Source organism: Tamandua tetradactyla, chromosome 2, assembly GCF_023851605.1.
Source record: "Tamandua tetradactyla isolate mTamTet1 chromosome 2, mTamTet1.pri, whole genome shotgun sequence".
Classification (NCBI taxonomy): domain Eukaryota; kingdom Metazoa; phylum Chordata; class Mammalia; order Pilosa; family Myrmecophagidae; genus Tamandua; species Tamandua tetradactyla.
Window position 1 is genome coordinate 14,609,236 of NC_135328.1, and position 26,633 is coordinate 14,635,868.

At 44.8% G+C, this 26,633-nt stretch overlaps 2 protein-coding genes across 3 annotated transcripts in view; both read left to right on the plus strand.

Annotated features, from left to right (window-relative positions):
* The window catches only part of TDRD7 (tudor domain containing 7), an 85,250-nt gene extending 69,786 nt beyond the window's left edge, over positions 1-15,464 (plus strand). Inside the window, exons 13-17 of the mRNA XM_077139929.1 lie at positions 4,839-4,973; positions 7,103-7,213; positions 9,284-9,780; positions 13,384-13,544; positions 15,007-15,464. Coding sequence (XP_076996044.1) covers positions 4,839-4,973; positions 7,103-7,213; positions 9,284-9,780; positions 13,384-13,544; positions 15,007-15,227 — 1,125 coding nt within the window. The 3' untranslated portion in view covers positions 15,228-15,464. The remainder of the gene's footprint in view (positions 1-4,838; positions 4,974-7,102; positions 7,214-9,283; positions 9,781-13,383; positions 13,545-15,006) is intronic.
* Positions 15,465-22,728: 7,264 nt separating this feature from the next.
* The window catches only part of TMOD1 (tropomodulin 1), a 71,341-nt gene continuing 67,436 nt past the window's right edge, over positions 22,729-26,633 (plus strand). For both annotated transcript variants that reach the window (XM_077140000.1, XM_077139991.1), the window contains exon 1: positions 22,729-22,775. The gene's annotated coding sequence lies outside the window, so the exon portion shown is untranslated. The remainder of the gene's footprint in view (positions 22,776-26,633) is intronic.

The window sequence follows — 26,633 nt, forward strand, 5'->3', positions numbered from 1 at the left end:
TTGCCACATATTGTCCAACTCTCCCCAAATTTTGCCTTTCCCTGCCCCCCAGCCACACCTCCTCCCCTTCCCTGCTTCTCACTATCCTTCCAACACAATCAAAATGCTCGTTGGTCGCATGACCCCACACGGGGCACCTTTGCCCATCCTCTTCCCTCTGTTTGGAGTGCCCAGAGCAGCCTGTAATGAAACACCAGCCAGCCTAATCCCCATGTCATGTGGGGTTAGCGCCAAAGGGGTATAATAGAAAGAAATAGGAAATTCATGAAAAAGAAATGCATGTGTCCAATACACAGGATCATTTACTATGATAACAAAAAGTTTAACATTGAATGGATGTTTTAAAAAAATATTTAATGACAAAATATTTTGTGATTCACTAAGTGAAAAACAACCAGTTATGAGTCTGTGCCAGTATGTTCCAATGTTTGTGAATAGGTTATATCTTAGAAAAAACACTAGAAAGCTACTTACAAAATTTAACAGATTGTCTCTGTAGTAGATTACAAGTGACTTTTGTATCCTTTTAATTATCTGACTTTTCTTTAATAGAGACATTTCACTAAATAAAATAAGAAAAAAAAACATTTTAAAGAAAAGGACCAATTTTAGGCATTTTCTTCTCCTGAAAGCTTCCCCTAACATCTGCTTTCTAACTGGTTAAGTACCTTTCCTCCGTGCTCTCACAATTCCTGTGCATGGCTTTATTTTTGCACTCATTGCATTATATGGTAAATATGTCTGTGTCATCTCCCATGAGACCAGGAGAAATATATCTGTGACCCATTATTTCTGGATACAGTAAGCACTCAATATATATTGTCCACATAAAAAATGTTCCATATATAATTTTAGGTAAATAAATACATTTTTAAAATATTGTTCTGTAATGCTTGTTAGTATTTGTCATTTGTAAGAGATTAATAGTTTATGCTATTAGTAAAGCATTCTCATGGTGGTAAACACTGTGAACATAATTAACAGCACTGAGTTATATATTTGAATGTGCTTAAAAGGGAAATGTTAAGTTGTGTATATGGTACTGGAATAAACTTTTTTTTTAAATCCATGGAATTGGGCGATGCAGTGGTGGCTCAGCGAGAGAATTCTCACCTACCATGCCGGAGACCTGGGTTCGATTCCCAGAGCCTGCCCATGCCAAAAAAAAGGAAAGAAGAATCCATGGAACTGCCCAACAAGAACAGTGAGCCCTAGGTTAGCGTGTGGGCTGTATTTGCTAGAACAGTTATAAAAATGTGCTTTCATCAGTTGTCACAAATGTTCCACACCAGTGCACGGTGATATATAGGAACCTGTATATATAGGAACCCTGTATTTTATGCATGATAGCTCTGTAAACCCATAACTTCTCTAATTAAAAATAAAAAGCCCTCCCCCTTCAAAAAAATATCTCTTCTGTAACAGTACAGAGATATGGTTTAGGGTTGCGTGAGTGTTCCTGCCATCTTTAGCATTTCTGGGTCTAAGGCACATTCCCCCAGTTGTTACCAGCTCCCAGCCATTGGGTAGGGGGAATAAAGAATGGGAGCGTGCACGCCAATTGCTACCCATCGCTTCTCGGGGAAAAACGTAAACTAAAACAGATAGTAAAATATTAAAAAAATGCACTCTCTGTGGCAGTAGAAAGAGACTCCATCCTGACAGCCCCCTGTTGAAGGGTCAGTGTTCTTAGGTGGTCAGTGCAGCTGGGAGCCTGATGGCGCCTCCCAAGTCTCCCTCCTGACAGGGCTGAATTTGCCAGTGTGACCGCGTTCTCCCATGACATATGCATCACAGTGGTTCATTAGGAGACGTTCGGGACATTTAAAGGTACATCCAGAACCTTACGTTGTGAAGTTGCCCTTGTGGAGGGAAATCATTCTGCCACAGGTCGGTTACTCTTATTTTGACTTCCATCTTCGAACTATTTATTTGTACTTATTTTACTTCTATATGATTTTCTGAGTTTCAAGTCTTTCAAGTAGGAAAATGATAAAATTATCATTAGGTCTTCTGATGAAGCTATAAAAAATACCAAAATACATTATGATTTAAAAACATTTATTATTTACCCACTACAAGTAAAATTCTGCCCCAGAATTATCTCTGTCCATTAGTTCTGCATTGCAAAGGTACAATAATTTTGTTTCCCACCTTTTAATTTTTTGGAGAACAAATCCCATTTTAAAATCAGCATTATCTAATTATGTATCAATCATGTATCAAAAATATTATAAAACAGCTCTAGAATTGAAGAAATAGTAGATATTACCATATTTATGAATTTTACTGATGATGATGATGATGATTTTACCGCAGCCGAGTCCAACACGCCCCCGATACGGCACCATTCCCCGAGGTGATGAGCCTGCCACCTGGTGGCTGGTTGGTTACATTGGCCCACTTCCATCATGGAAGGGACGTTTTGTTCTAACTGGAATAGAAATTATTGTATATCAAAGTCTGGATACAACTTTGCCTTCCCTGCAGGCATCGCATCTGCCAGAACTACCATCCATGGACTTAAAGAATACCTTACCCACTGCCATGGCATTCCACACAGCATCACTTCTGAGCAAGGAGCCCACTTCACAGCAAATGAGGTGTGAGAATGGGCACATGCTCATGGAATCTGCTGATCTTACAGTGTTCCCCATCATCCTGAAGCAGCTGGATTGATAGACAGTGGAATGACCTTTTGAAGAGTCAACTACAGTGCCATCTAAGTGGCAGTACCTTGCAGGGCTGGGGCGATGTTCTCCAGGAGGCTGTGTGTGCTCTAAATCAGCGTCCTCTGTATGGTGCTATTTCTCCCATACCCAGGTTCTGGGGTCCAGGAATCAAGGGGTGGAAATGGGAATGGCACCACTCACTATCACCCTAGTGATCCACTAGGAGAATGTTTGCTTCTTGTCCCTGAAACCTTAAGCTCTGTTGGTCTACAGTTCTTAGTTCCTAAAGAAGGAGTGCGCCCACCAGCAGACCCAATAATGATTCCATTGACCTGGAAATTAATATCACAGTATTTAAGTCATAGGATATCCAGTTTAATAGTGAATGTTACCAAGGCCTTGTGCCCTCTTCTGGATTGTTTCTAGTTCTTCATAGGACCAATGAATTAAGTTAGAGAAAAGCATGGCTGTTACTGTTTTTATTTAGAAATTAGCGAGGTCTGGGAGATACATATTGCTGCCAAGTTGACAAGGGCTGGACTGTGATGTTTAGGTTCACATGGCAACTTAGCCAGGTGATGATGTCCTGTGGTTTGATCAAGAACGCACTGGCCTGATTGATTCTTTGAGGTTATTTCATGAATTTAAATCATCAGTAAGTTGATTGCATCTATGGCTGTTTATATCTACAATCAACAAAGGAGATTGCCTTCAAAAATGAGAGAATTCTCATCCAGTCAGGTAAAGGCCTTTAAAGGGAAAATTGATGATTTTAGCAGACAGAAGGAAGAATTTCTACCCCTACTTCAGCCAGCCAGCTTCTCCTAGGGAATTCATCAGAAACCTTCATTGGAGTTTCCAGCTTGTGGCCTGCCCTGCAGAATCCTGACTTGCCAATCCTTGCAGTCTCATAAGCCATTTCTTGTAATAAATCTCATAATATTTACATACACACACATATGTTGGTTCTGTTTTTCTGGAGAACTCTAATACTCTCATTCTAACCGTTTATGTGAATTAACAACTAGATGTTAATGTCAATTCTACCATAAAAGAATATCTATCTAGTAAATAAACATATATTTTATCAGGATTAGTTTATTAACTAGTATTTTTGTATAACCTCAAACAATCTAGATATATACAAACATTTGGAATGTTGAATAAATGCTGATCAGTAAAAATATTACACAGCTGCTAAAGGGATTTTAAGTACAGCAAATTAGTACTAAAAAGCTTATAGTTCTGTTTATGGTCATGTTTGTATGTGAAAGATTTTTTCAAGTATATACATATTTTCAACTCCAGTCCAAAGAGATTAGAAAAATATTTATAAAATAAATAGGTGGGTATTTTTAAAATTTCTTTGGTTCAAATAAATTGATTCCTTAATGAACCATCATAAAACTTTAGTTTGTGTAAAACAACTCTATACTGAGTAAATTACTCTGATCACAGAGTAATTTTTACTGGTTTAAAATTTGGGGTAAGAAATTTTAAACACTGTTACTAAAAATAACAGTTTTGGTTTTGAAGATTTGCCATATAAAACAAAATCAGTTATTGGTATGGACCTTTTCAACAAAATTATTCTAAATTTTATTTATAAACTAAAAAGTCTTCTCCAGGGCGGGCCACGGTGGTTCACAGCAGGTAAGAGTGCTTGCCTGCCATGCCTGAGGACCCGAGTTCGATTCCCGGTGCTTGCCCATGTCAAAAAAAAAAAAAGTCTTCTCCATTTCCTCGAAAGGTTTAATTCACATCTGGAAACTTTTTTATTATCACAACAAAAATTCTAATGAATAGTCCATGCTTGTTGAGTAAAAATAGCATCATTATCTAATTTTAGTTTTGTGATATTTTGGAAGAAACTTTTGGCTATTAAGCACAAAACTTATTAGTTTTTCATCTTATATCATGAATTACTCTCACAAGCGCAACGGGTGCAACGTACACTACTGTTTCATTCTACTGTAGTTAACTTTTAAAAATTTTAATGTTCTTGCAATAAATAAACATATTTTTTTAAAGTAGGGATAATTTAGCTAATGTTTACAGTCTTTGTTGCTTTTATATACGATTTTGACTTGTACGAGATTGATTGCACAGGGGCATTTTGGTCTTGCGGGTGTGCTGGTAGCTGAGCCAACACATGTCTCGTTTCAGATAACAAATGTCCACAGCAGCCGGGCTCTGGACCTCCAGTTCCTGGACTCCGGCACCGTGACGTCTGTGAAAGTGTCGGAGCTCAGGGAAATCCCCCCTCGGTTCCTGCAGGAAATGATTGCGATCCCACCGCAGGTACCGGGCTGCAGGTTGAGGAGGCTTGCTGGGAGAGGGCTGGATGCGTCGGAATCGTGCTGGGAGCTACCCCTTGGTTTTAGCTTGATGATCGGATCCCAGTTTTTAGGAAAATTGGAAATTGAAATTGCCTCAATGTGGTTGGTTGACTGATTTTCAGAAGTAAAACTTGCTGAATTCAACAATAATGCCAGCCAGACTTACAAAACACTGCTTGATAAATGTTTATTCCCAGGGACCTTGAGTAATTAGGCTGCCAGTTAGGTGGAGTCTCTGCTTTAGTGGTCAGGTGACACACTGAGGTCCCCGCAGCGCCAACGCCTTGTGCCTGAAAGTTCACTTCTTGAGTTAATTAGATGACCAGTCTCTGGAGACCTATTCATACATCATCATTTTCTTGTGTGACCCGTCCCTACAGATTTTAGTAAAAAGATTGTCTGCCTTTCCTTCTTTCTTGATTACTGGAAATTGAGATGATAAGAACTTTGAATTACTTTGAATCAATCAGAATCGTTAAGAACCACTTCCCACCTTTGGGAGAAGTAGGAGATTTTATACAAAAAGTGGAACTGTGTCTAAAGTCCCCTCGACGGATCTCTGCCAGAAGTCGTCTCATACCATTAAACGTCAGTGAATAAAAAGTAGCTGTACACAGTTACCGTGGCTTTTATACCTTCTTTCGCTCCTGTCACCATCCCCTTTGCTAACGGTGACTGTTGCAGAGAAGCTGTTTAACTCGTGTTCAAGCCTGTTTCCAAGTTCGTTTTTACTCGATTGTTGATCAGCCGTGGTACTGAAACGTGAGAGGCCTGGTGTCGAGGGGCGGCGTCTCTTAATGCCTCCGCTGCCCTGTGTCCCCTTGTTAGAGCACCCGTCAGGACTGGGGTGCAGTGCCGGGCCTGCGCCTGCCTCAGACTCTGAATTTCCCACAGGAGCCCCTTCTTCTCTGTGCTATAGCATTGAAAACTACTAAAGGAAATCCTGTACCCCTTACCTAGATTCGTTATTTGATAGAAGCAAAGACTCTTGGTCGGGGGATCTGTGATGGGCAGCTGGCTCAGCCTCTCACTAACATTTCTGCCAAGGGGTCAGGGTCAAAGTCAGAAGTGGCAAACCGGTGGCCTGGAGGCTAGAGCTGACCCCTGGGTTTGGGGGCTCTTAATGTATTTTTTAAGTGTGAATTTGGGAAAATTTCATACAAAAATCCCTACGCCTGGTGTCTCTTGACAGACTAGAAGCTCTGGCTCTAGGGCTTGGTTCTGAGGGGCCGTGGAGGTGCCTTCTGCCCCCTGCGGGGTCACGCCCTCTGTTCCTGCCCAGCCCCTGCTCTCTGCCCTAAGTGACCTCCTCCCCACCAGGGACGGTGCCCACCCAGAGGCATCGTGAGGTCCCTGAGGAGGGAGGGTAGAGGAGAGGGAGGAAGAGGTGCAGGGAGGAAGGAAGGAATTCTAGAAGGATATTTAATCTCCTTTCCAGGATGGCCTCCATATTTCATAGCCTAACAGGAGGCTGAAGGGGGTCCCCGAGGTCCCCTTCAACCCCTGCAAGCTTGGGCAGCAGTGGTGAGTGCTGGGAACACTGGGGCAGCACGGCCGGCAGGTGTCTGCAGGTCCCTGTTTTCCCTGCCCTTCTTCATTCCCAAAGCAGGAGCACGACGCCTGGCGCCCAGAGAGGGCTCATGCAGTGCCTGGTGGAGCACGTCTTCCTCCAGGAAGGTTTCTGCCCCAGAGGCAGAGTTCAGCCAGATGACACTTCATGGTGTTGATTTGGGGTGAGAGGAAAAGACCTGGACATGAGGCCCCCTCCTGCCACTTGGCAACTTTGTGATCTTACACCAGTGCCTCCGAGTCTGTTTCACCGTCTGTAAAGCGGGTCATGGCCCCGACTTGCTGAATCCTGGCAGGGTGAGAAGTGGGAGAAGCGCCCTCGTCAGTCCATGATAGGATTAAAGAGAGCAGCCGTAGTATCACGTGAATCGAGCCAGCCCTGAACGCCGCGACGGCTATTAGTGGCTGTTCCTTGCTCACTACCTTGGCAATACCTAACTTGTAGGAAAATAATAGTGACGTGACTCGCCCGCACCTCTCTGGAGACAACGTGTTCACTTTTCCACCCTGTTTTCTTCTCAGGCCATAAAGTGCTGCCTGGCGGATCTCCCACAGTCCGTGGGCATGTGGACGCCGGATGCTGTGCTGTGGTTGAGAGATTCTGTTTTGAATTGCTCGGACTGTAGCATTAAGGTTCGTGGTCTCATTGGTCCTGACACGTCTAGAAAGGGAGCTGACGGCCCCGGGGCTTATGTGTAAGATTTCTGTCCTGTAAGCCCACCGAATCTGATGCATTTGGTACAGTGGAGAGATGGGTTATGTGTAGAGTTGCAGGATATTTCCAGGCCTAAGTTTTAAATTTATTTAAGATGATATTCTATTTCTCCAGTATTATTTTAAGCTCTTTATGACATTTTTTCCATTATTAATAAGGTCACAGATACATTCTCTGTTCCTGTTTTACTTCACGACAGGAAATTAAGTCCCCAACAGCAGGATCACATATCTCCTGATAAATGTTTCTGAAGATCATTTAAATAAGTCCTCTTTCTTTTGTTTCTAAAGTAGAATGGATTATAAACACATCATTTGTATCTAATCTTAGTTTTTGTCATTTTTCCTGAAGTTCATTTCGACTGCTTTACTTCTCTACCTCCTGTCTTTTCTTTTCTTGTACCTTTGCATCTTCATATCAAAGAAATTGTCACTATTTCCTAGAATGGAAGTGTAACAAGATGCTATTTTTTCTCTGTTGTTAGCAGATACAAATAGTGTAATCACTTTATATAAGCTTTTTTTTTTGTATGCTGTATGTTGGGGTCACATTTCACTCTTTTTCCATTTAAGTATCCCCTTATTGCAGCAGCATTTGTTGAATTTTTGTTTGCTTGGTTTTTCATTTGTTTGTTTGCTTGTTTGTTTGTTTGGGAAGTGCATGGGCTCGGAATCAAACCCGGGTCTCCCACATGGCAGGCTAATATATAAGCTTTTAACTATGCAATATCCTTGAGGAATGTCTTTATGAAGTTCTCCAGATTATTCCAGCTCTCAGTGATTTTCCTGTCTTCCTCCTCTAGGGATTATAATGTACAGCTGTACACTTACTTCTGTACCGCTTCGTATTACTCTGTAATGTAACAGTGCTGGTAACGAGTATTGTTCTCTCGGGTGTTTCTTTTTTTTTTTTTTTTTTTTTTTTTTTTAAAGGAAGGAAAGACAGAGAAGGAAGGAAGGGAGGAAGAAAGGGAAACATTTTTAAACATTTTCTTGTTTTATTATATTTTGTTTGTTTGTTTATTTTTTACATGGGCTGGGGCCGGGAATCGAACCGGGGTCCTCCGGCACGGCAGGCAAGCACTCTTGCCCGCTGAGCCACCACGGCCCGCCTCTCGGGTGTTTCTTAAGTTCCTAAAGTCTAGAAGATTGGGTCCTCAATAAAAATATTTTTAATTTGGTGGGTTTTTGAAATGGAACTTCTTTATCATAAATGTGAGAACAAACAAGCAGTCAGTATTGTTTGGGCACATCAAAGGATGAATTTAAATAGATTCATCTTTCTGGGAAACAATTTAAAGAGCATGGCTTGTGTGCCCCTCTCTCCATGCCCGTGTTCCTGCCCCATTTGATGAAGAATAGAGGTGACTAGAACTGCCTCACGTTTGTCATTCCTGAAATAAATCAGAAGAGCTTATCAGAAGGATTACAGTCACCCAGCCCTTTGGACACACAGCGGTACTCCCAGCCTGCGCAGGCACCAGCCTTTAGCGGAGCTGCTGAGAGCACATTCTGCTGTTATTGTGATTTTTAATTGTTGAACCTGGGTGGTGAACACACGGGGTTCATTTTACTGTTCCATTTTTAGTTTTTCTTTTTTTTTTTGGCATGGGCAGGCACTGGGAAACGAACCCGGGTCTCCAGCATGGCAGGTGAGAACCCTGCCACGGAGCTACCACCGCACTGCCCAATTTTTAGTATTTTAAAATATCATTAGTAAAAAGTTTTCTAATAGCTCAGAAATTATAAAGGGCAGTGATTTTCTTATTTCTACTAGGTCGCTGCCGTTTTCTAGACTATTGACTTGAAAGCCTGTTCATTGCCATGGCTGGGATAAATCATTCATCTTATCTTAGCTATAACGAAAAATTGTAGGGTTTTTTTGCAAAATACCCTATTTTAATAATTGAGGCTCCTATTAATGATAACTGCCTCTCAGATGCCAACCTGAACTTAGCCATCTGAAATTGCCCCTTGTGTTTTCCAAAGGTTACAAAAGTGGATGAAGCCAAAGGGATGGTACATATCTATTTATTTACCCCGAAGAACTTCCCCGACCCTCACCGCAGCATTAACCGCCAGATCACCAACGCAGACCTGTGGAGGCACCAGAAGGACGCGTTCCTGAGCGCCGTGGCCGGCCCTCCTGCGGGCAAGCCCGGCATCCCCGCCCCGCCGGGCAGCGCCGCCCCCGCCGCCCTCCGCAGGGGCCTCGCCGATGCGCTCGGGAAGGCCGGGGCCAAGCCCCGCGGCGCCCCCTCCCCCGGGGACCTGCCGCCCCCCGTGCCCCTGTCCAGGCCCGGGGAGCACATGGACGTGTACGTGCCCGTGGCCTGCCATCCGGGCCACTTTGTCATCCAGCCCTGGCAGGAGATCCACAAGCTGGAGGTTCTCATGGAGGAGATGATTCTCTACTACAGCGTGTTGGAAGAGCGCCGCGTCCCGGTGGAGAAGGACCACGTGTACGCCGCCAAAGTAGAGAACAAGTAGGTCCTTGGACCAAGTCTTTTTCTCTGCTCCTAAGAGAAGTCTGTAGAGTAAGGCCGAGAGTCCTTAATCCCGGCAGGGGGGCTCAGAACTAACTGCACTGAAGGAAATTTTGAACGTGCAACGAGGCCAATGAATTGTGCCACTTTCTCATATATCAAATTATGTCGTTTATCTAAAAATCTAGGGACCGTGTTCTTGTTAAGACGTAATTATACCAAACTGAGATTTAAATGTTTTTTCCTACTTCTTGATTAGAAAATAATTTTTTATTCAGGAACCAACCAGGTTTTTAAGAATTTTAATGGCTTTTTAGTTTCAAAATGTTCATTGTAGAAAATTCAGAAAACACAGAAAAGTGTACAAAAGAAAATTTAAATAAGCCACTTAGATATAACCCTTATTATATACTATTAATGTATTTCTTCCAGTTTTTTTCCTATGCATATTTATATAATTGAGATATTACTATTATATATATTTTTCTTGTGATATACTGTGAACATTTTTCCATGTGATAAAATTTATTCATAAACATTTTTAGTAGCTGAATAATATTCCATCATATGGAGAAATCATTATTTATCATTCTCTTTTGTTATAAAGGGTTTTTTTCTCCCAATTTTTTTACTGTTGTAAATAATGTTGAACATAAACCTTGGCATCTCTGATTATTTACTTATGGTATAGATTCTTAGAAGAGAGGTTACTGTTTAAAAGTTACACAGTTCTTGACATATATTGCCAGTTGCTTTCCACAGAGCTCCTGCCACCTTTTGTAAGGGCAGCAGAGCCTACCTCACTGCTTTCTGACCTTTGGACAAAGAGGACACTAGTCCTCGCATTTGTTCAGCACTTTGAATCATTTTCTCAGTTTTTCACATTTGGACCCACCCCATCCCTGAAGCCCCTCAGTTCTGTGCTCCTTCCATCCCAGCGGAGCCAAGCTCAGCTCTCTGCCCACACTCAGGCCACGAAAGCAAAAAATGGCACGGTTGTCCCCACCCTGTCCTCTTTGCCAGCTGTCTTAGGGGACACCGATAGTTGAAGCTTATCTGTTGAAGCTGGACACAAAAAACTGTCTCTCTCCCTTCCCCAACACACACACACGTGCACACACACACACGCAATTTTACCTTCAAAATCTCAGTTTAAAAGGTAAAACTGCTTATTTTTATATAAAGTACTTTAATTTTTTTTTAAGTGGCAAACATAGGCATTTATAAAATTTTGTCATTTTCATGGGAGAAAATACCTAACTTTTAACCCTTAATAGTGGAAAATAGTAGCTCTTATTTTGACAAGCATTCACCTTGTGTGTTCCAAGCTCCTCATCTTTAAAAAGCCATTTTTACTATGTCGTATGATTTACAACCATAGACATAAATGGGGTCTAATTTGATAAGGGGACATTGTATAAATTTGCCTCAATCAGGAACTCTTTGCAGGGTACTTTAATCACAGTTAAAGCCAAACTGACTTTAACTCTTCATTATCTGGGGGCAGGTCCTACTCCGGGGCAAGGGGGTTAAGTGGGGAGGGGGGCAGAGGAGAACCCATAGACTGGAGGACTAGACTGGGGGGCTTCAAACTCCCCCACTCCCACAGACTTGAATGGCTCAGCCCTAGGACTCTGGGATCTAACCAGTTCATTTGTTCCCAGATAATCGTGGAATGCCTTATACATAAAAACAGATTATCTGATTAACTTCATGAACTAAATTGAGCTTCTATCTTGCTTAAGATGCAAGATTTTTTTTTCTTTTTTTTTTACTAAGTCTTGTTCCCGAGTATGGTAAGATAAGACTTAGGAATTTCGTGTATTTCATTTACAAATGTATTTCAACATAAGTAAAACCTATTAGGTGCAGATTCTGGTGGCACCCCAGAATCTGTTTTAACCATCTCGCCAAGTGATTCTCATGCCAGCTTGCACAGAAGTTGTAAGCAGTCAAAAGTGAAGCCTTTAAGCTATTATTTTTGAACATTGAAAGCTAAATGGAAGTACAATATGGAAATTTCTGGTGGTTCTTTCCTCACTGCTCCGTTACTCTTATTTATCCATGAAAAGCACGGGCTACCACCACTTTGTTCTGGACCATTTACAGATGATACTATCGGTAGAAACGGAATACTTTTATCTCCTTTTGCATTTATACCAGTTAGCAATGTACCAACCTGGCATTTCCACATTTGAAAATTTCTCCTCAGTTTGGTCTGAAGCTGTCATTTAACAACTAATTTTCATTTCATAATAATTATAAATCATAATAGCTCCCAATTGCTCCCATATGCCGAGCCCCTATTGGAGGGAAACAATGTGCTAAATACTTTGCATATGTTATTTTCACTAACAAATTACTATTCAACCTCATATGTGAGATACCTGAGGCTCAGAGAGGTAAAGCCCAGAGCCCAGGGGACTGTGGAAAATGACCTAGTGGGACTCTAGCTCAGGGTTGTTTGGCCCCAAAAGCTCAGCTTCTTTTTATGATGCCTTGCTGTGTCCAAGTTGTCTCTGCAACTCAGGTTTGTTGCTGCACTTTGGGTTTGTCTGAAGGTTTCTGGAATTTCCCCAAACATATCCCATGTTTAAAGATTATCGAGTTCCCCCTGGATTCACACCCTAACCCCCACTCTCTGCTGGGGCTGGGTGTGTGCCAGCTGGAGCATTGGTGCAGCCTGACCAGCCCCAGCCCAGCTGTGTGTTCCCAGGGCGGCTGGACCGCCACCTGAGGGAGAGCCGGACTCACGGACACCGCCCACATAGATGCTTTCCGTCTCGGCATTATGAACACTCTTCCTTCCCTTTTGAGTAGTAGCATTCCTTATTAATATGGTCAAGTCTGTAAGACTGTGAAAGGGTCCTTCATATCTAACTTGGAAGTCTAGGCTTTTCTTGCTTCAACCTTGTTGGTGTAGGCCCCAAGGAGAAAATCCTGTTCCTGTGAATTTCTCTGTGGCATCTTGAACCAGTTCTGAATCCACTTTTCTTTTCTTCCCACTTCCCTTCACCCCTTGCTACCCTTTTCATGGGTGAGTTGGAGTTTGTATTTTGGTTTCTTTTGTTGCTTAATGACATAATTAAAGTGTGCATTCAAAGCCTGCCTTGCCAGTTTGACTTTTTCATCCATGCCTCCACACGTTCTACCTTCTAGCTGTACTGGGGCATTTGCTACATCCTAAACTATCAGGCCTCCTCCATATTCTAAACATGTCCCCGTATCAAACCCAGGGCCAGCCTCTGTCTCTCCAACCAGGTACAGGGACCCCAGCCTCTTCCTGACAGTCCTACAAGTCCCTCATCTCAGGCACCCTAATATGATGGTTTGCAGTTGAGGTGCTGGTCTCCTCCAGCTCCATGAGGCCCATCAAACTCTGTCAAATGAACAAATGCCATCAAGGGAACCAGTGGCAAAGCAGAGAATAACAACCTTTGGAAAAAGAAGCAGCCACTGCTTTAAAAACCTCTATGACAGCACAGTTTTACATTTCGATAGCCATCGTTTCCATTCATTTTTTTTTTCTTATAAAATGTTGTCCTTACAGCAAGTACTAACTTTGTATGTGTTTTCTTCCTTTTTAATCCCATGCACATCTAGGTGGCACCGAGTGCTTTTAAAAGGAGTCTTGACCAATGGACTGGTTTCTGTTTATGAGCTGGACTATGGCAAGCACGAATTAGTCAACATAAGAAGAGTACAGCCCCTGGTGGACATGTTCCGGAAGCTGCCATTCCAAGCCGTCACAGCTCAGCTTGCAGGTAATTTCTGTAGAGTCTGAACTCTTACTGCGGCAGTTTATATTGTCAGTTTGTCCTGGGTACTTAGTGCTGAATCACTGGCCTTTTGAGAGTTTTGTTTTCTTTTGATTTTGTTTTTTGCTCAAACAGCATCCCAAACATAATGGAAATAATTCACTGTCATGCTCTCTCGCTATATCTGCTGCTTCTGTTTTTCCATTTTCCTTTCTGTCTCTGGTTTCATGCACAAGTGTATTTCTAAAGCTGTCATCTTAGTACAGGTGTAATACTGCATTGTGCTTTCTTCATTTAGCATATTCTTAACTTTTTTTTGAGTGGTTGTTTCATGGTTTTACTCGTTAATTTTAATGACTGCAAGATCCGTTGAATCACTATTTCCTGTTGAACATTTAGGTTGTTCACACTTTTTATTGTAATGTTAACTTAAAAACTCTGCAAATGTGTATACTAGCCAGAACAAATAAAACAAAACAATGGAAACAAGCTAAATAACCAACAGGAGGAGAATGTTGCATAAATTACAGTACCACCTCCATTAAGAGTTATTATACAACCATGAAAGAATTCCCAGGTCACAGGATATTTTCACAGCCAAGTAGGTTTCTAGTTTGCTTTGCACCTAATACTGCAAGTGTGCAATCTTACCACATGCTCACCAGCTTCTCAGTAATCACTCAAAGCGGAGGAGCTAAATTAATAGGCGTACAGGGGTCACTCCTGGTAATGTTGTCTGTTGAGATTTCTACTTTAGCTTTTGTGAAAACAGTATAAATGTTGGCATTTGCCCTGTGTGCGCTCTACCACAAGGCAGTGTGAGCAGAGGCCTGTCTGTTTCAGCAGCAGAGGTGGAAGCCAGCAGGGCGGAGGGGGCTGGAACCTGCAGCCCTCCAGAACTCTCTGCTGGGAAGTGGGAGCCACAACCCCATGCCCCTCCATGTTGCTGCCTGTGGTTGTCACCCCAGCTCATCCCACACAGTGACAATTGATTTGGTCTCAGAAATGATAAAAATTACATATACAGAGGTTTCTTTTAAATAGTGACCAGCTTTATTGGAGCAATGTATATTGTTTTGGGCCACCAGAAAAAGAAAAGAAATCCTTAACTAAGAGAAAGAAAGGTCAGTGATACCAAGCATGTTATTTTTTATGCCTCTGGTTATCTGAGTGATTAGTTTAAATCTTTACATGTGGGAAATGAGTAGCAGTCACTATTACCTCATTTTAGAACTCAGCACTACATCTCATATGAAACTCGTGTTTACAAAAGTGACCACATTTGGAGTAGCAAAACGGTAAGCTGGACTATTTAAAGATTGTTCAGAACCCATTTTTCAGTGTAGGCGAGCCTAACCTGGGATGCTTGCACGACTCTGGAATTGGTGCAATTAGTTTTCCCGAACAGCAGGTCAGAGAAAGGCTCGTGTGACCCACTCTGCCCCGGCCCTCCCTGTCTTTCTCCTAGGAGTGAAGTGCAGCCAGTGGTCCGAGGAGGCTTCCATGGTGTTTCGGAATCATGTGGAGAAGAAACCGCTGGTGGCATTGGTGCAGACGGTCATTGAGAATGCCAACGCGTGGGACCGGAAAGTGGTGGTGTACTTGGTGGACACGTCACTCCCAGACACTGACGTCTGGGTCCATGACTTTATGTCGGAGTATCTGATGGAGCTTTCCAAAGTTAACTAATCACCGCTTCTGAGACCTCAGCAACTAATTCAGATTTCTTAGCAATAACAGAATGCAGTAGGCTTAAAAGAAAATCCTATCTCTACTACCTGGTTCTGACTATTGCAGGGGAAGAGAACATGCTTATGTGTGATGACAAGATACTTAACAAGTTTTGTTCTAACAGAGTTGACTTTCAAAGAAAATTGCACTTGAATTATTACTGTGATATTAGAATAAAGATGTTTATCGATGTAAGCACCGGCTACGTTATGATTTCTAGGCTTTATGATCTTAAAATGAAAAGCCCTCCTTTCTTTCCAACCATGCCATCTTCCTTGTCATGCTGGGCGGTTCTTCAGTTGGGATTTTGTGACATAGAAAGGCCCACAGTGATCAGCTAGACTTCCAGCTCTGCTCTTCGCCAGCCCCTAGAGTTAGAGAGGGGGCATGAGTCCCAGAATGATGTGGTTTGCCTCAAGGTCACGCTGAGGTGGGACCAGACCCCGGGTTTCCAGCCTCACCACCCAGAATGCTTCTCCCACATCACCCCTGAGCTCTGAGGAATTGTTCTCCCTTCCCACACTCACCCCTGCTCCATGGGCCTCTGCTGTTCAAAAGCTCCCGTACAAAACCAGCTACCTACCTACTGGTACCTGCCTTGCCTCCACCTTGCTTTCTTCATCGGACCCCTGATGGGCTTAAAACTAAGCAGGTGTTTGGTAATTACTGGGAATGATAAATGGTTTCACAGCATCGTGCCGCCACCTTTTCTTGAATAACCTTCGTCTGGGGATTGTGCATCCCAAAGCAGGTGGTCAACAAAGCACGCGAAGGCTGTCCCGAGTCTTTATCCATGTCAGCATTGCGAGCAGGGCCGGCTGGAAGAGCAGCCCAGGCAAGCCAGCATGCCCTTCTGTAGCCCTTCTTTCCCCAGATCTCAAGTGGCTGCTCATGGCTCAGAGATTCCAGACCTAAGACCCAGGCCTCCCTTAATCTGGCCCAACCTCCCTGTCCATCCTCGTCATCCACCACACCCACCTCCAAGCACACTGGACCTTGATTGGTCCCTGGGTCCTATACCTGGTTATCCAGCACTACTGACCTTCCAAAGCAAGACTTGCTCCCGTCCAGAACTTGCTTGTTCTTTTTTCCTCAGCCTACAACCCATTCCCCCTCTCTGTGGCACTTTCCCTGTTGTCCCTCTACTCCTGTGATGCCCACATCTCACTTTGCTTCACAATATGTAACTAACCATCTGTGCACCAGTCACCCCAACAGATAGAGAACCCCTAGAGGGAGGGCCCGGGTCTTGCACGCGCTGGGTGTGCATCATGGGCAGCATGGATTGGCGGAGGTTGGAAGACCCAGACAAAGCGTGGAGGCATCTTAAAGTGTTTAACTAGAATTATTAGAACTGGCAACTTAGATAAAGATCATAGGGGAAGGGAGGTGTCAGAGTAAAACCTTAAGATCTTAAGGTCCAAGAGACCAGGGTGACGAAATGATTCTTACTCTGGCTTGAGTAGGAAGCTTAAAAATATGATTTTGAATGTCTTGAATTTGAGCTAATGGTAGAGTCTCCATGTGAAGAAATGCTTTAACTATGGGAAGTGCATAGTGGGTTTCAGGGGAGAAGACCAGGCTGGGGCTCAAAATCCTGAAAGTCATTTTTGTTTGTTTTTATTTGAGAAAATCTATGAAAAGTGAGAACAGAAGAAGGTAAAGACCAAATGTTTTAAATTCCTCATGTTAAGCATGTTGAAATTCTCTTTCCAGCTTTTAAAACTTCTTATTTAATAGTTATGCTGAAGTGAGTAAAAATTCAGGAATGCTTATTCCCATACTTAAAATAACTATTTGTGATTAAACTAAAAATCCTGACATAAAAATACTTTAGTGAAATAAAATGGTGTAAATATCTTGTTTTTTAAATATTGGTTTCTTTACCTAACCCAAAACAACAGTCCTCGAATTGTCTACAAATAAGAAAGAGGTGGTTTCTATTTCATTACTTTAAAAGTGTTTCCATTAAGTTTTAAGATAAAGCAATTATTGTGGGTTTGTTGATGCAGCTAAAACAATTAATCTGGTGGCTGGGACAACTTGACGGACAAAACAAATGAAATGTGTTTCCTCATGCCATATTCAAAAGTCAGTTCCAAGGATAGAAGTGATGGTAACTAATTAGCAGGTTTATAAATAACATTACCATATTGAAGGTGAATATGATTGAAAGGGATACATGAAGCCATGATTTAAATCTACAATTATAAATAAGTTCCCGCACGAACTATTTCAATGGTCTGATAGTAAACAAAGAGTCGATAGTAGAGGGATATAAGAGGAAAACTAAAAATGCATCCTGTGACCAATAGTTAACAGGAAGACATCATCAGTACCACAGCAGTACCAGGGACAACTAATTGGGAGGGAGGGACAAGTGAAAAGGGGTAGTTTTGATTTGATAGTTGGTAACATTTTGTTTGCCAGTTCTTGGCCATTATGAACCAATGAAAATTGCCTAAAATTGAGAGTGTTGCTGACTGCACAACTAAGCAAAGATACTGTAAGACATGGTTTGTTTATTTTGAGCATTATCTGTGATGCCCAACAGATGGAGGGAGCTGAAGGATACGATGACAGAAGCACAGTGGTGAACTGTGATACATTTATATGATGGAATGTGGTGCGGCTACAAAAAAAAAAAGGACTTCAAGAGGTACACAATGAACTGAATAAACCTCGGGGAAATTGTGTTGTGCAAAATGCCAGAAACAATGGAAAAAATATGCTAAGGTCTCTCTCTGAAAATACTTAAAAGAAAACGGGAGTCTAGATTTGGCCCTTGCAGCGGCCACGTCGAGTCTGAAGTTGTGAATGTGTCTCTGGGTTCTGAGATGTGAACTATATGTATATCAGCTGGTATTTTCCTGGGACTTTGAGTAACTCTGTGACACCTAAGACCCAGAAATAGAGTGCTGCTGCCCTGAGAGTTAGCATAGGCATATATAACAACAGTTAAAGTAACCGAAAAAGAGATCAGGCCTCGATTAGAGTATAAAATGAAACCAGTGTGGCTGGGTCTAAGGAAAATTGGAATGCCGGGTAAAAGAAGACAGTGCATGCACTTTAGACCCTACCCTACTGTAGGAGACCAAAAGCAGAGAGGTTTGTTATGTCTAGAACTTAAATATTCTGTAACATACACTCTAAATCAACCTGTCTGGATAGTTCATTAAAACAACCCAAAGTCGTGGAGTCCAGAACAGAAACAAGGCCTTGTAATTCTGCATAGTTTATATAATACCAGGATACATCTCAGACTATGTGGGCTGATAATTTAAAAGTAAGGGTAGATTATGGTGAGTGTCATTAAGAGCACTGAATTATGTGTATGATTGTGGTTGAACAGGGAAGTTTAGAGACAGGTAAAAACACATTTTCTCTTCCTTCTAGTGACATACACAGTACTGTATAATAGTGATCCCTGTGATGGGTGATGACTGTGACTAACAGTACAGATATGAAAATGTTCTTTCATGAACTCAAACAAATGAACACCACTATTTCAAGGAGTTAATAGTAGAGTGCTATGTGGGGGAAAATGGACCTGTTGCAAAGTATGGGCTATCGCTAACAGGAATATTTTAATATTCTTTCATCAACAGTAATACATGTACCACACCAATACTAATGGTCAATAATGGGGATAAGAGTTATGGAATGGTTTTTTTTTGAATAATAAAAATATTCTAAAATTGATTGTGGTGATGAATATACAACTATGCAATGATACTGTGAGCCATTTGTTGTATAATTTGGATGGGTTTTATGGTGTGTGAATATATCTCAATAAAGCTGCTAATCATCATCATCAAAAAAAATGTATTGAGGGTAGAGTCCCTTGAGGGTCCAAAGTGGAGAAGGGGAATATATGTTTATATATGAAACGATTAAACCATCTAGGAAACCCCAGGTACCCTCTCAACTGTTGGGGACTCCCAAGAAAATAAGCCAATCCCTGGATTTTGAGGCTTGCCCTTATGAAACTTTTTTCTGTAGGGGAATAGTTTAAGACTACACATAATGAGGCCTAAGAGTTGCTTCCAGATGTAGCCTCTCTCTCTAAGCCCAACTCTGCAAGGAAAATCATTGCCCTCCCCCCAGTGTGGTACAAGCCGTTCAGGGGTAAAAGTCTTGACGATGTGGGGTGTGACTCCTGGGGATGAGTCTGGCCCTGGCACAGTGGGATCCGTGACAATGCCTTCCTGACCAAAACAGGGAAAATAGGTTTAATACGGCATCAGTGGCCAAGAGAGATCAAAGGGAGTCAAGAGGCTATTCTGGAGGCTACTCTTAGGCACACTTCAGTTAGATAGTGCTGATTGTCATGATTTGCTAAACCTCAATCAACCTCACTCCGTGGCCTCTTAAGAACACCTAGGGCTCGAGACTCTGTAACGGTTTCATGCACTAGTTTTACCTTCCTGGAACCTATAATTCCTGGAGGTTTCTTAGGTCAGCTAAATCCTGAAACTCAGAGGGACCAACCTCTCCAAGATTGTCAGTTAATTACATCCTCCTATGCTTTAGTGTGGACATCCCTTCTCAACATGAAAAAGTCAGAACAGGCATTACCCAAAGATCCCTATGGGATGGGAGAAGGATTAAAAGAGAAGGGGGAGGTATGTGATAGTTAGGTTCAGGTGTCTACCTGGCCAGGTGATGATGCCCTGTTCTGTTGCTGTGGACTTAAATCATCAGCATGTGAAATTCATCTATGGCTGATTATATCTGCAGTTGGTTAAGGGGAGTGCCTTCCATAGTGAATGATGTTTAATTTAATTAGCTGGACGCTTAATAGAGAGAGGTCAGAAGAGAACTTAGCAGCTCAACACACCTCAGCTCAGCACTCAGAACTCAGACGCAGACGTTTGGAGATGCAGAAAGGAATCAACCTGGGGAAAGCCATTTGAACCCACCAAGCCAGGAGAAAAGCCCAGCTGAGGTCCACTATGTGCCTTCCCGTTTGACAGAGAAAGCCAGCCGCCTTTCCTCTGAAAGAACTATACATTTGTAACTAAATAAACCCCCTTATTAAAAGCCAATTCATCTCTGGTGGGTTGCCTTCTGGCAGCTTTAGCAAACTAAAACAAGGTATAATGGAGAAAATGGATTTAGCAAACGAGTGTGGCTGCTGAATCCCCATATTAATATTCCTTCCAGTCTCCAGTGTTTTGGAGCAGCCAGAAGGAAAAATCTGAGATGATGGAACGGTAGCCCATGGCAAATTCTGGGACCTGTTCTGTAACTACTCATTGAAGTGTGCTTTGAAAATTATCGCTTTTTTTCCTTTCTCTGCTTTGTATAGATGTTATATTGTACAATTTTTTTAAAAAGTCGTTCCCAGATGGACTGAAAACTGAAACATGAAAGACCAGCATAGGCAGTCCAAGAGGAAAACACCCTTACCATCCAAGAGTAGGAAAAGGCTCCTTGGGACACAGAAAGTGCTCTCTGTGAAAGAAAAGATGCATGTATTTGGCTATATTACAATCAAGAACACCTGCTCATCACAAGACATTATTAAGGAAGAGAAAAGGCATAGCACAGAGTGGAAAAATATAATTGAGGAATATATGCATATGGAATATACATGTACATATATATATGTGGAGCGTGGGTGTGTATGCATGTGTAGTGGGGGAAAATACATGAATTAATAAAAATCAGACTATCCACAAGAAAAAATGGGCCATATATTTTCACAAAAGAGGAAATCCAACTGGCCAGTAACCATAAAAGCTCAATCCTTTAGGACACAGGGAAATGTAAATCCAAACCACAGTGAGATACTACTGTGCACATTTGAGAAGGGCTGAAGGTTTTGTTTTTGTTAATTCTGGAGATGCTGAGGATGTGAAGCTGCTGTGTAAATTGGAACAATGAGTTTGGAAGAGTTCAGCATTCTCCCTTCTATAGTTGACGCTACCCATCCTCTATTACCCAGCACTTCCAACTGAAGTGATACTGGCAAGGAATTCTTTGCCAGGACGCTGGCAAAATGTTCGTGGCCGCACTACTTGTAATAGCTACAGCCTGGTAAATGTCCATTAAGAGTATAATGGAATTTTTTTCAAGGCTCTGGTACAGTCATGCAATGGAAAACTTTTTGGCTTTGAGAGTGAACAAAGTACAGCTGCATGAAACAACATAGACACATCTCACAAAGCTGAGCAAATGAAGACGAAGAGTTTCCAAAGAAGCCAGGAGCTGCAGCAAGCGAGCCACGCCTTTTAGGAGGAAGCCTTCTGGGCTGCTGGCCATCCTGCTTCTCAGACTGAGTGGTGGGTGTCCAGGTGTCCACGCTATAAAAGCTCCTGAAGCTGCACACTTGTGTTGTGTGCGCTTTCTCTGCATATAATTTATTTTACAATGAAAAGGTCTAAAAAATTTTTAATCGGAAATTTAAACCATTGGTTTTTTTAAAATATGTGGTACTTAAACCCTTGAAAAGAGCATTCCTCTTAACAGCCATCAGGGCCTTGTAGTAGAGGGAAACACTTCCGTGAAAAACACGTTTTGTTTTGTTTTGTAGAATATAGTATATATATTCTTAATTCATGTAAATATATATATTTTTTCTTCACACACGACATTCCCATGGTGTACAGTCAATGATAACTTTTTAAAATGTGCTCCTCAGCAGCAATCATACACCAAAATTTAAAAGAATTCATTTTAATAGGATCTACTGCCACCAGAACCTGTCCCATGATAACCCAAACTGAGGCTTTTCCCTTTGTCCATACAAATTCCTTTGGATGGATGCACCGCTTGTTATTCAAAACACTTAAAATTTCTCTTTGGGTTTCAGTGGTTTTTCCGCAAGACATCAGTCTTTTTAAAAAGTGGGGCTTTTTTCGTTGTGGTTATTTTAAGGGGTGATTTCTCGGATCCCATTCTCCCCTAGCAGCGAGAGAATGCCTGCGACACTGTGGGAACTGCGCGTTAACTGGTCAATCCTCACCAAAGCTCCTTCCAGGCCGGGCGGGGCTGCAGGAAAGCAGGGAAGGGGGCGTTGCTTCCATCCCGGGGGGTACCGGTGGAGCGGCCGCCGGGCTAGCTGAGCGCCCGCGCTTTCAAGGACCTTCCGATTTTAAAATTCTAGACCCCGCAGGAATGAAATCTGCCCACCGTTTTCCAGATAACTCCACCGTCGCTCACCCTTCTCCTGGTACAAGTGGGGGAAAGAGAGGCGATCCGCACCCACTTAGCCCGTGCTGCCCCCAGCGGGTGTCGCTCCTCCTCCGGGGACTGTGCGCTGCGCCCCGGCGCCCCCGGGTGGAGGGGGAAGGAGGGAGGGGAGGAGGGAGGGGGCGGCGGGGCGGGGCGGGGCGCGGTGACTGAGCCGAGCGGGGCCCGCCCCTGGCTCCCACCCGGAGCCCACAGCGCCGCCGCCCGCGGCCGCCCGGGAGCTCGACCAGCCCCGCGCTCCGCTCGCCGGCCGCCCGCCAGAGCGCCCCGCCGCCTGCGCCCGCGCCGCCCCGGCAGCTCCGCGCCCCGGTAAGCCCCGCGCCCTGCCCGGGGTCCCCCTCGCGCTCGTGGGGCTCCCTGTCCCCGCGCCGGGGTCCCAACCATATCTGGGCAAAATATTCAGCTGTCGCCGCCGCCGCCGCCGCCAAGAGGGACTGAGCGTGGCTCCCTCTATAAATAGCCGCCGCCTCGGGTCGCCTCCGGGGCTGGGGAGCCGGGGGCAGAGGTCTGGAGCCCCGCGCGCGCGGCCCTGGCCCGACTCCCTCCTTCCCGGCCTCGGCGACCCGTCGGTCCACCCGAGGAGGGCTGGCTCTCGAGGAGCGGTCCCGAGGCCCGCGGTCCTATTAGAGCCGGGATCCCCCGCCGCCCGGGGGTCTCCAGCGCGGCCCGGCCCGGCGCACGCGGGCGCTCTTCGGGGCACAGGTGCCCGCCCGAGTCCTGGACCCAGGCGCGGCCTCTCCTCCGCCCGCGGAGAGTTTGGGGGTGCGCATGGGGGCGTAAGTGCTCGGTGGACAGAGACCCTGAGGCTCGGGTAGCGCCGATGTGTGACGGGAAAAGTTTCCCAAACTGCCGGGGATGGAGAGGTTTAAAGCGCCACGGTACCCGCGTTGGACGGCGAGGTGGAGCAGGAAAGACCCGGGGCGCAGGAACCCCCCGCTGTCGCCACCTCGCGGAGGGGCTTCGGCAAGCCACCTCCCTCCCCCGGCCTCGGTTTCCCCTTTCGTACGGGGCGCGGGTTGGGTCCCCGTTGGAGCTAGCGGCCGGGAGCGCTCCTGACCGCCGCGCTCCGCACACCTGTTCCCCGCCTCCGGGCCTGGGATGTGGGGCCACAGCCGCGCACGTCTCGGGCGCAAACCCAAGGCCGTGGCGGCCTCCCCGTCTCGGATCGTAACCCGGGTCCCACGAGGGCCCTCGGAATGGTCTGGGGTGTCCACCCCCAGGAAGGGAGCCCCCGGCACCTGTGGCCATCTCTGGGCGAGGGAGCATGGGAGCCGGAAAGCTTCAGAAACCCAGTGAACCGGGCGGGCCCGGCGTTCTAGTTTAGCTGCTTTCTGGCCTCAGTTTCCCCGTTTGTTTAGCGAGGACCCCACGCGGTCTATGCCGCCTATGATGAGGCCTCGGAGCCGTGCAACTCACCCCCCCCACACCCCTCCGCTCCCCACCCCACTCCCCACCATTTCCAGCTACTTGGTCCCCTCAGACTCCTGGAGATGACCTGGCCCAAACTCGCCCGTGACCGAATCTCAGAAACAAAACTGGACCCAAGGCTCTGGACTCTGAGCGGGAGCGCTCCGAGGACCCGCATTTTCTCCCGGAGGTGGCGCCATTTTGTATGGGTGAGGGGGTCACACAGACCCCTGCTCAAGGTCACAGGCTGATGGGCGCGCAGGGAGATCTGCAGGCACCTCTGGCGTTTCTGTCTCTATTCACCACCCTTCCAGGGCTGAGGGCGGGTCTGTGGGCCCCCCAACAGTGCCCCCTTTTCTTTGATCTACTGATATCCAGAATTTTTTTCACACAATAGCACCCTAACCTGAAATTTCATGTTTGTTTCTACCTGACATTTATTATTTGTTTTTTCTAAAGCCATTTCAGAACCTCATAGGGAAAAGAATTAGGAGAAAAAAAGACCCACGTGGTTAAGATTCTGGTGAATTTGAGCCACGCAAACAGGCGAAGATTTCAAAAGAGAAAAGTTCCCTTCAGGGTGTTGATTGAATGTCTTGCAAACCCACCTTTTAGAGAGCCAGTGGCCCTGGAATTCCTCCAGGCTGAGTGGAAAGCTCGAGTTCTCTAAAAATAGCCTCAACCCACCTTATCAGGCTCTTGCACCTTCTCCAGGGTGGGGCTGCTTCTGGCTGCTCAGTAAAAAGTGAGCAGGTAGTGGCAGCTCTGAGCTGCAGGAAGGCAGACTTGCCTGGAGACCCAGCCCCAGCTCTGTCTCCCACCTGCAGTGACCTTGGGTAAAGATGGAGTGGACGAGAGGATCCCTAGTGGACCTGGAATCGAGAAGACTCAGTTTCCCTTGGAAGGCTTTTTATGGTGACAAAAGTGAAATGCCAGGGGTAGCATCCTGGGGAGGCCATCGTGAAGGGGGAAAGGGAGAAGTGGCTTCCCATGAGCCAAAGAAGGTGACAAGTCCACAGTGCCAGCTCCTGCAAAGATACAGAGGTGGGTGAGGACTGGGAAGGACCATTAGAATTGGCTGCAGGTCATGGGTGATTTTGGCCTGGGCCATGCTGGAAGGTTCTAGAATGGGATCTGCCACCACCTTAAGGGGGCAGTGACCCTACTGTCTGAGCCTCAGTTTCCTACTCTGTACAATGGGGATAAGGATGTACCCATTTTCTATGAGTCTCTATGGGGATTCAGTGGAGGATTCACAAAAAGCCTAGTGCTAGGTCCCCGGTCCCGGTGTCAGTGAGGGACAGGGTGGAAACTGATGGGAAGTGAAAAAATGGAGCGAGGAAGGCACACAGCTCTTCTTAAAAGCATGGATAAGAAAGGAAGGGAGTGGGGACTGGTGACAGGCATGAAGGGGCAGCAGGTGTCTCTGGAACAAGGAGCGTGCTAAGAGATGGAAAAGGACCAAGGAGAGGAAGAGGGTAAAGGAGAGCCAAACGAGGTGTGAGCTCGGAGGCCCCTTCCTTGGTGATCCGCTGGACGTCACAGGCTCATTGTTTGTGTCCCCTGGGATCAGGCTGAGCAAGGAAAGGCTAAAATGAAGCTGTGTCCTGGCTGAGACCCCCGAGTGCCCTTGGTGAAGCAGGTTGGCGATGGGCTGTGTACTGGTGTTTGACCCTGCCCACAGCCTTGTGACCTTGGCATGCTTATTTTTGAAATGACATCATCTATCGATGACTCCCACTGAGCACAGTCATAATGGCCTTTTCCAGTTAATGTTTTGATTTTTCAGTCCTACTAATGGACTGGCCTGGCTGCCAACATTTCTAAAAAGGCCAGTTCACTTTTCACTTAAAGCCAGATCCCCAGAAAAATCAATTATTTGGCTGCTGGAAGCCATTTTCAGTTGAAAGCCACAGACCTGTTTCTATGGGAAGACATGAATCAGATGACATAATTCTGGGGCCATTTCCTCTCTTTTGTTTTGTTTTGAAAATCCTCCTTGGATTAATCATGATAGGACCTGATTCTCTTTGCTCTTAAAGATAACAGAGGAGTGAGCTCATCGGAGTCAACCTAGGATACCTCTGGGAGGCATCTTTAGTGTTAGAAGGTACTGGGTCCTTGTCCCATCTGAAAAACTAAGCAGACTCAAGCATTTCTTTTGGCCTCTTCTTCTCTTATATCTTTTTGTTTTTCTCTCAGAGAAAACAGACTTAAGAGTTGGGTATTAATGTCCATGTTGGGGAAAGAGGGAGCGAGAGAAAGACAAGACCCATCCACATATCCCCATTTCATTTCATCTTGGCATCTCCAGCCCAAGCCACCGCTCATTCTGGGGCCTCTAGGGGAGTTGGTCTCCCGGGCCCTTCCTGGAGTTGATACTGGTGGGTGATAAGTTGTGACCACAGCGGTGTTGGCTCTCCGTGCCTGAGGGAATGGGCTGAGGGAAGCAGAAATGCCTTTTGGCCTTGCTCACTCTCCTTCTTGGACTCATCTCTTGCCCATCCTGTAACTGTTGGTGCCACTTTCAACCCTGTTCTCTTTTCACCCCACACCTCTCAACTGGAAATCTCATCTACCCCTGCGGCTTCAACCATTCACCACTTATAAACATGCAGCTCCCAAATTCATGTGTCCAGCCTCTCCTCAGCTCTCAGATCCTTGACCTTTGCCTATTGGACAGAGTCAATAGGATGTCCCAAAGGCACTTATGACCCAAAAGCCCCAGGCTCAGGCTTATCCCCTCCCCCCACTCTTTTG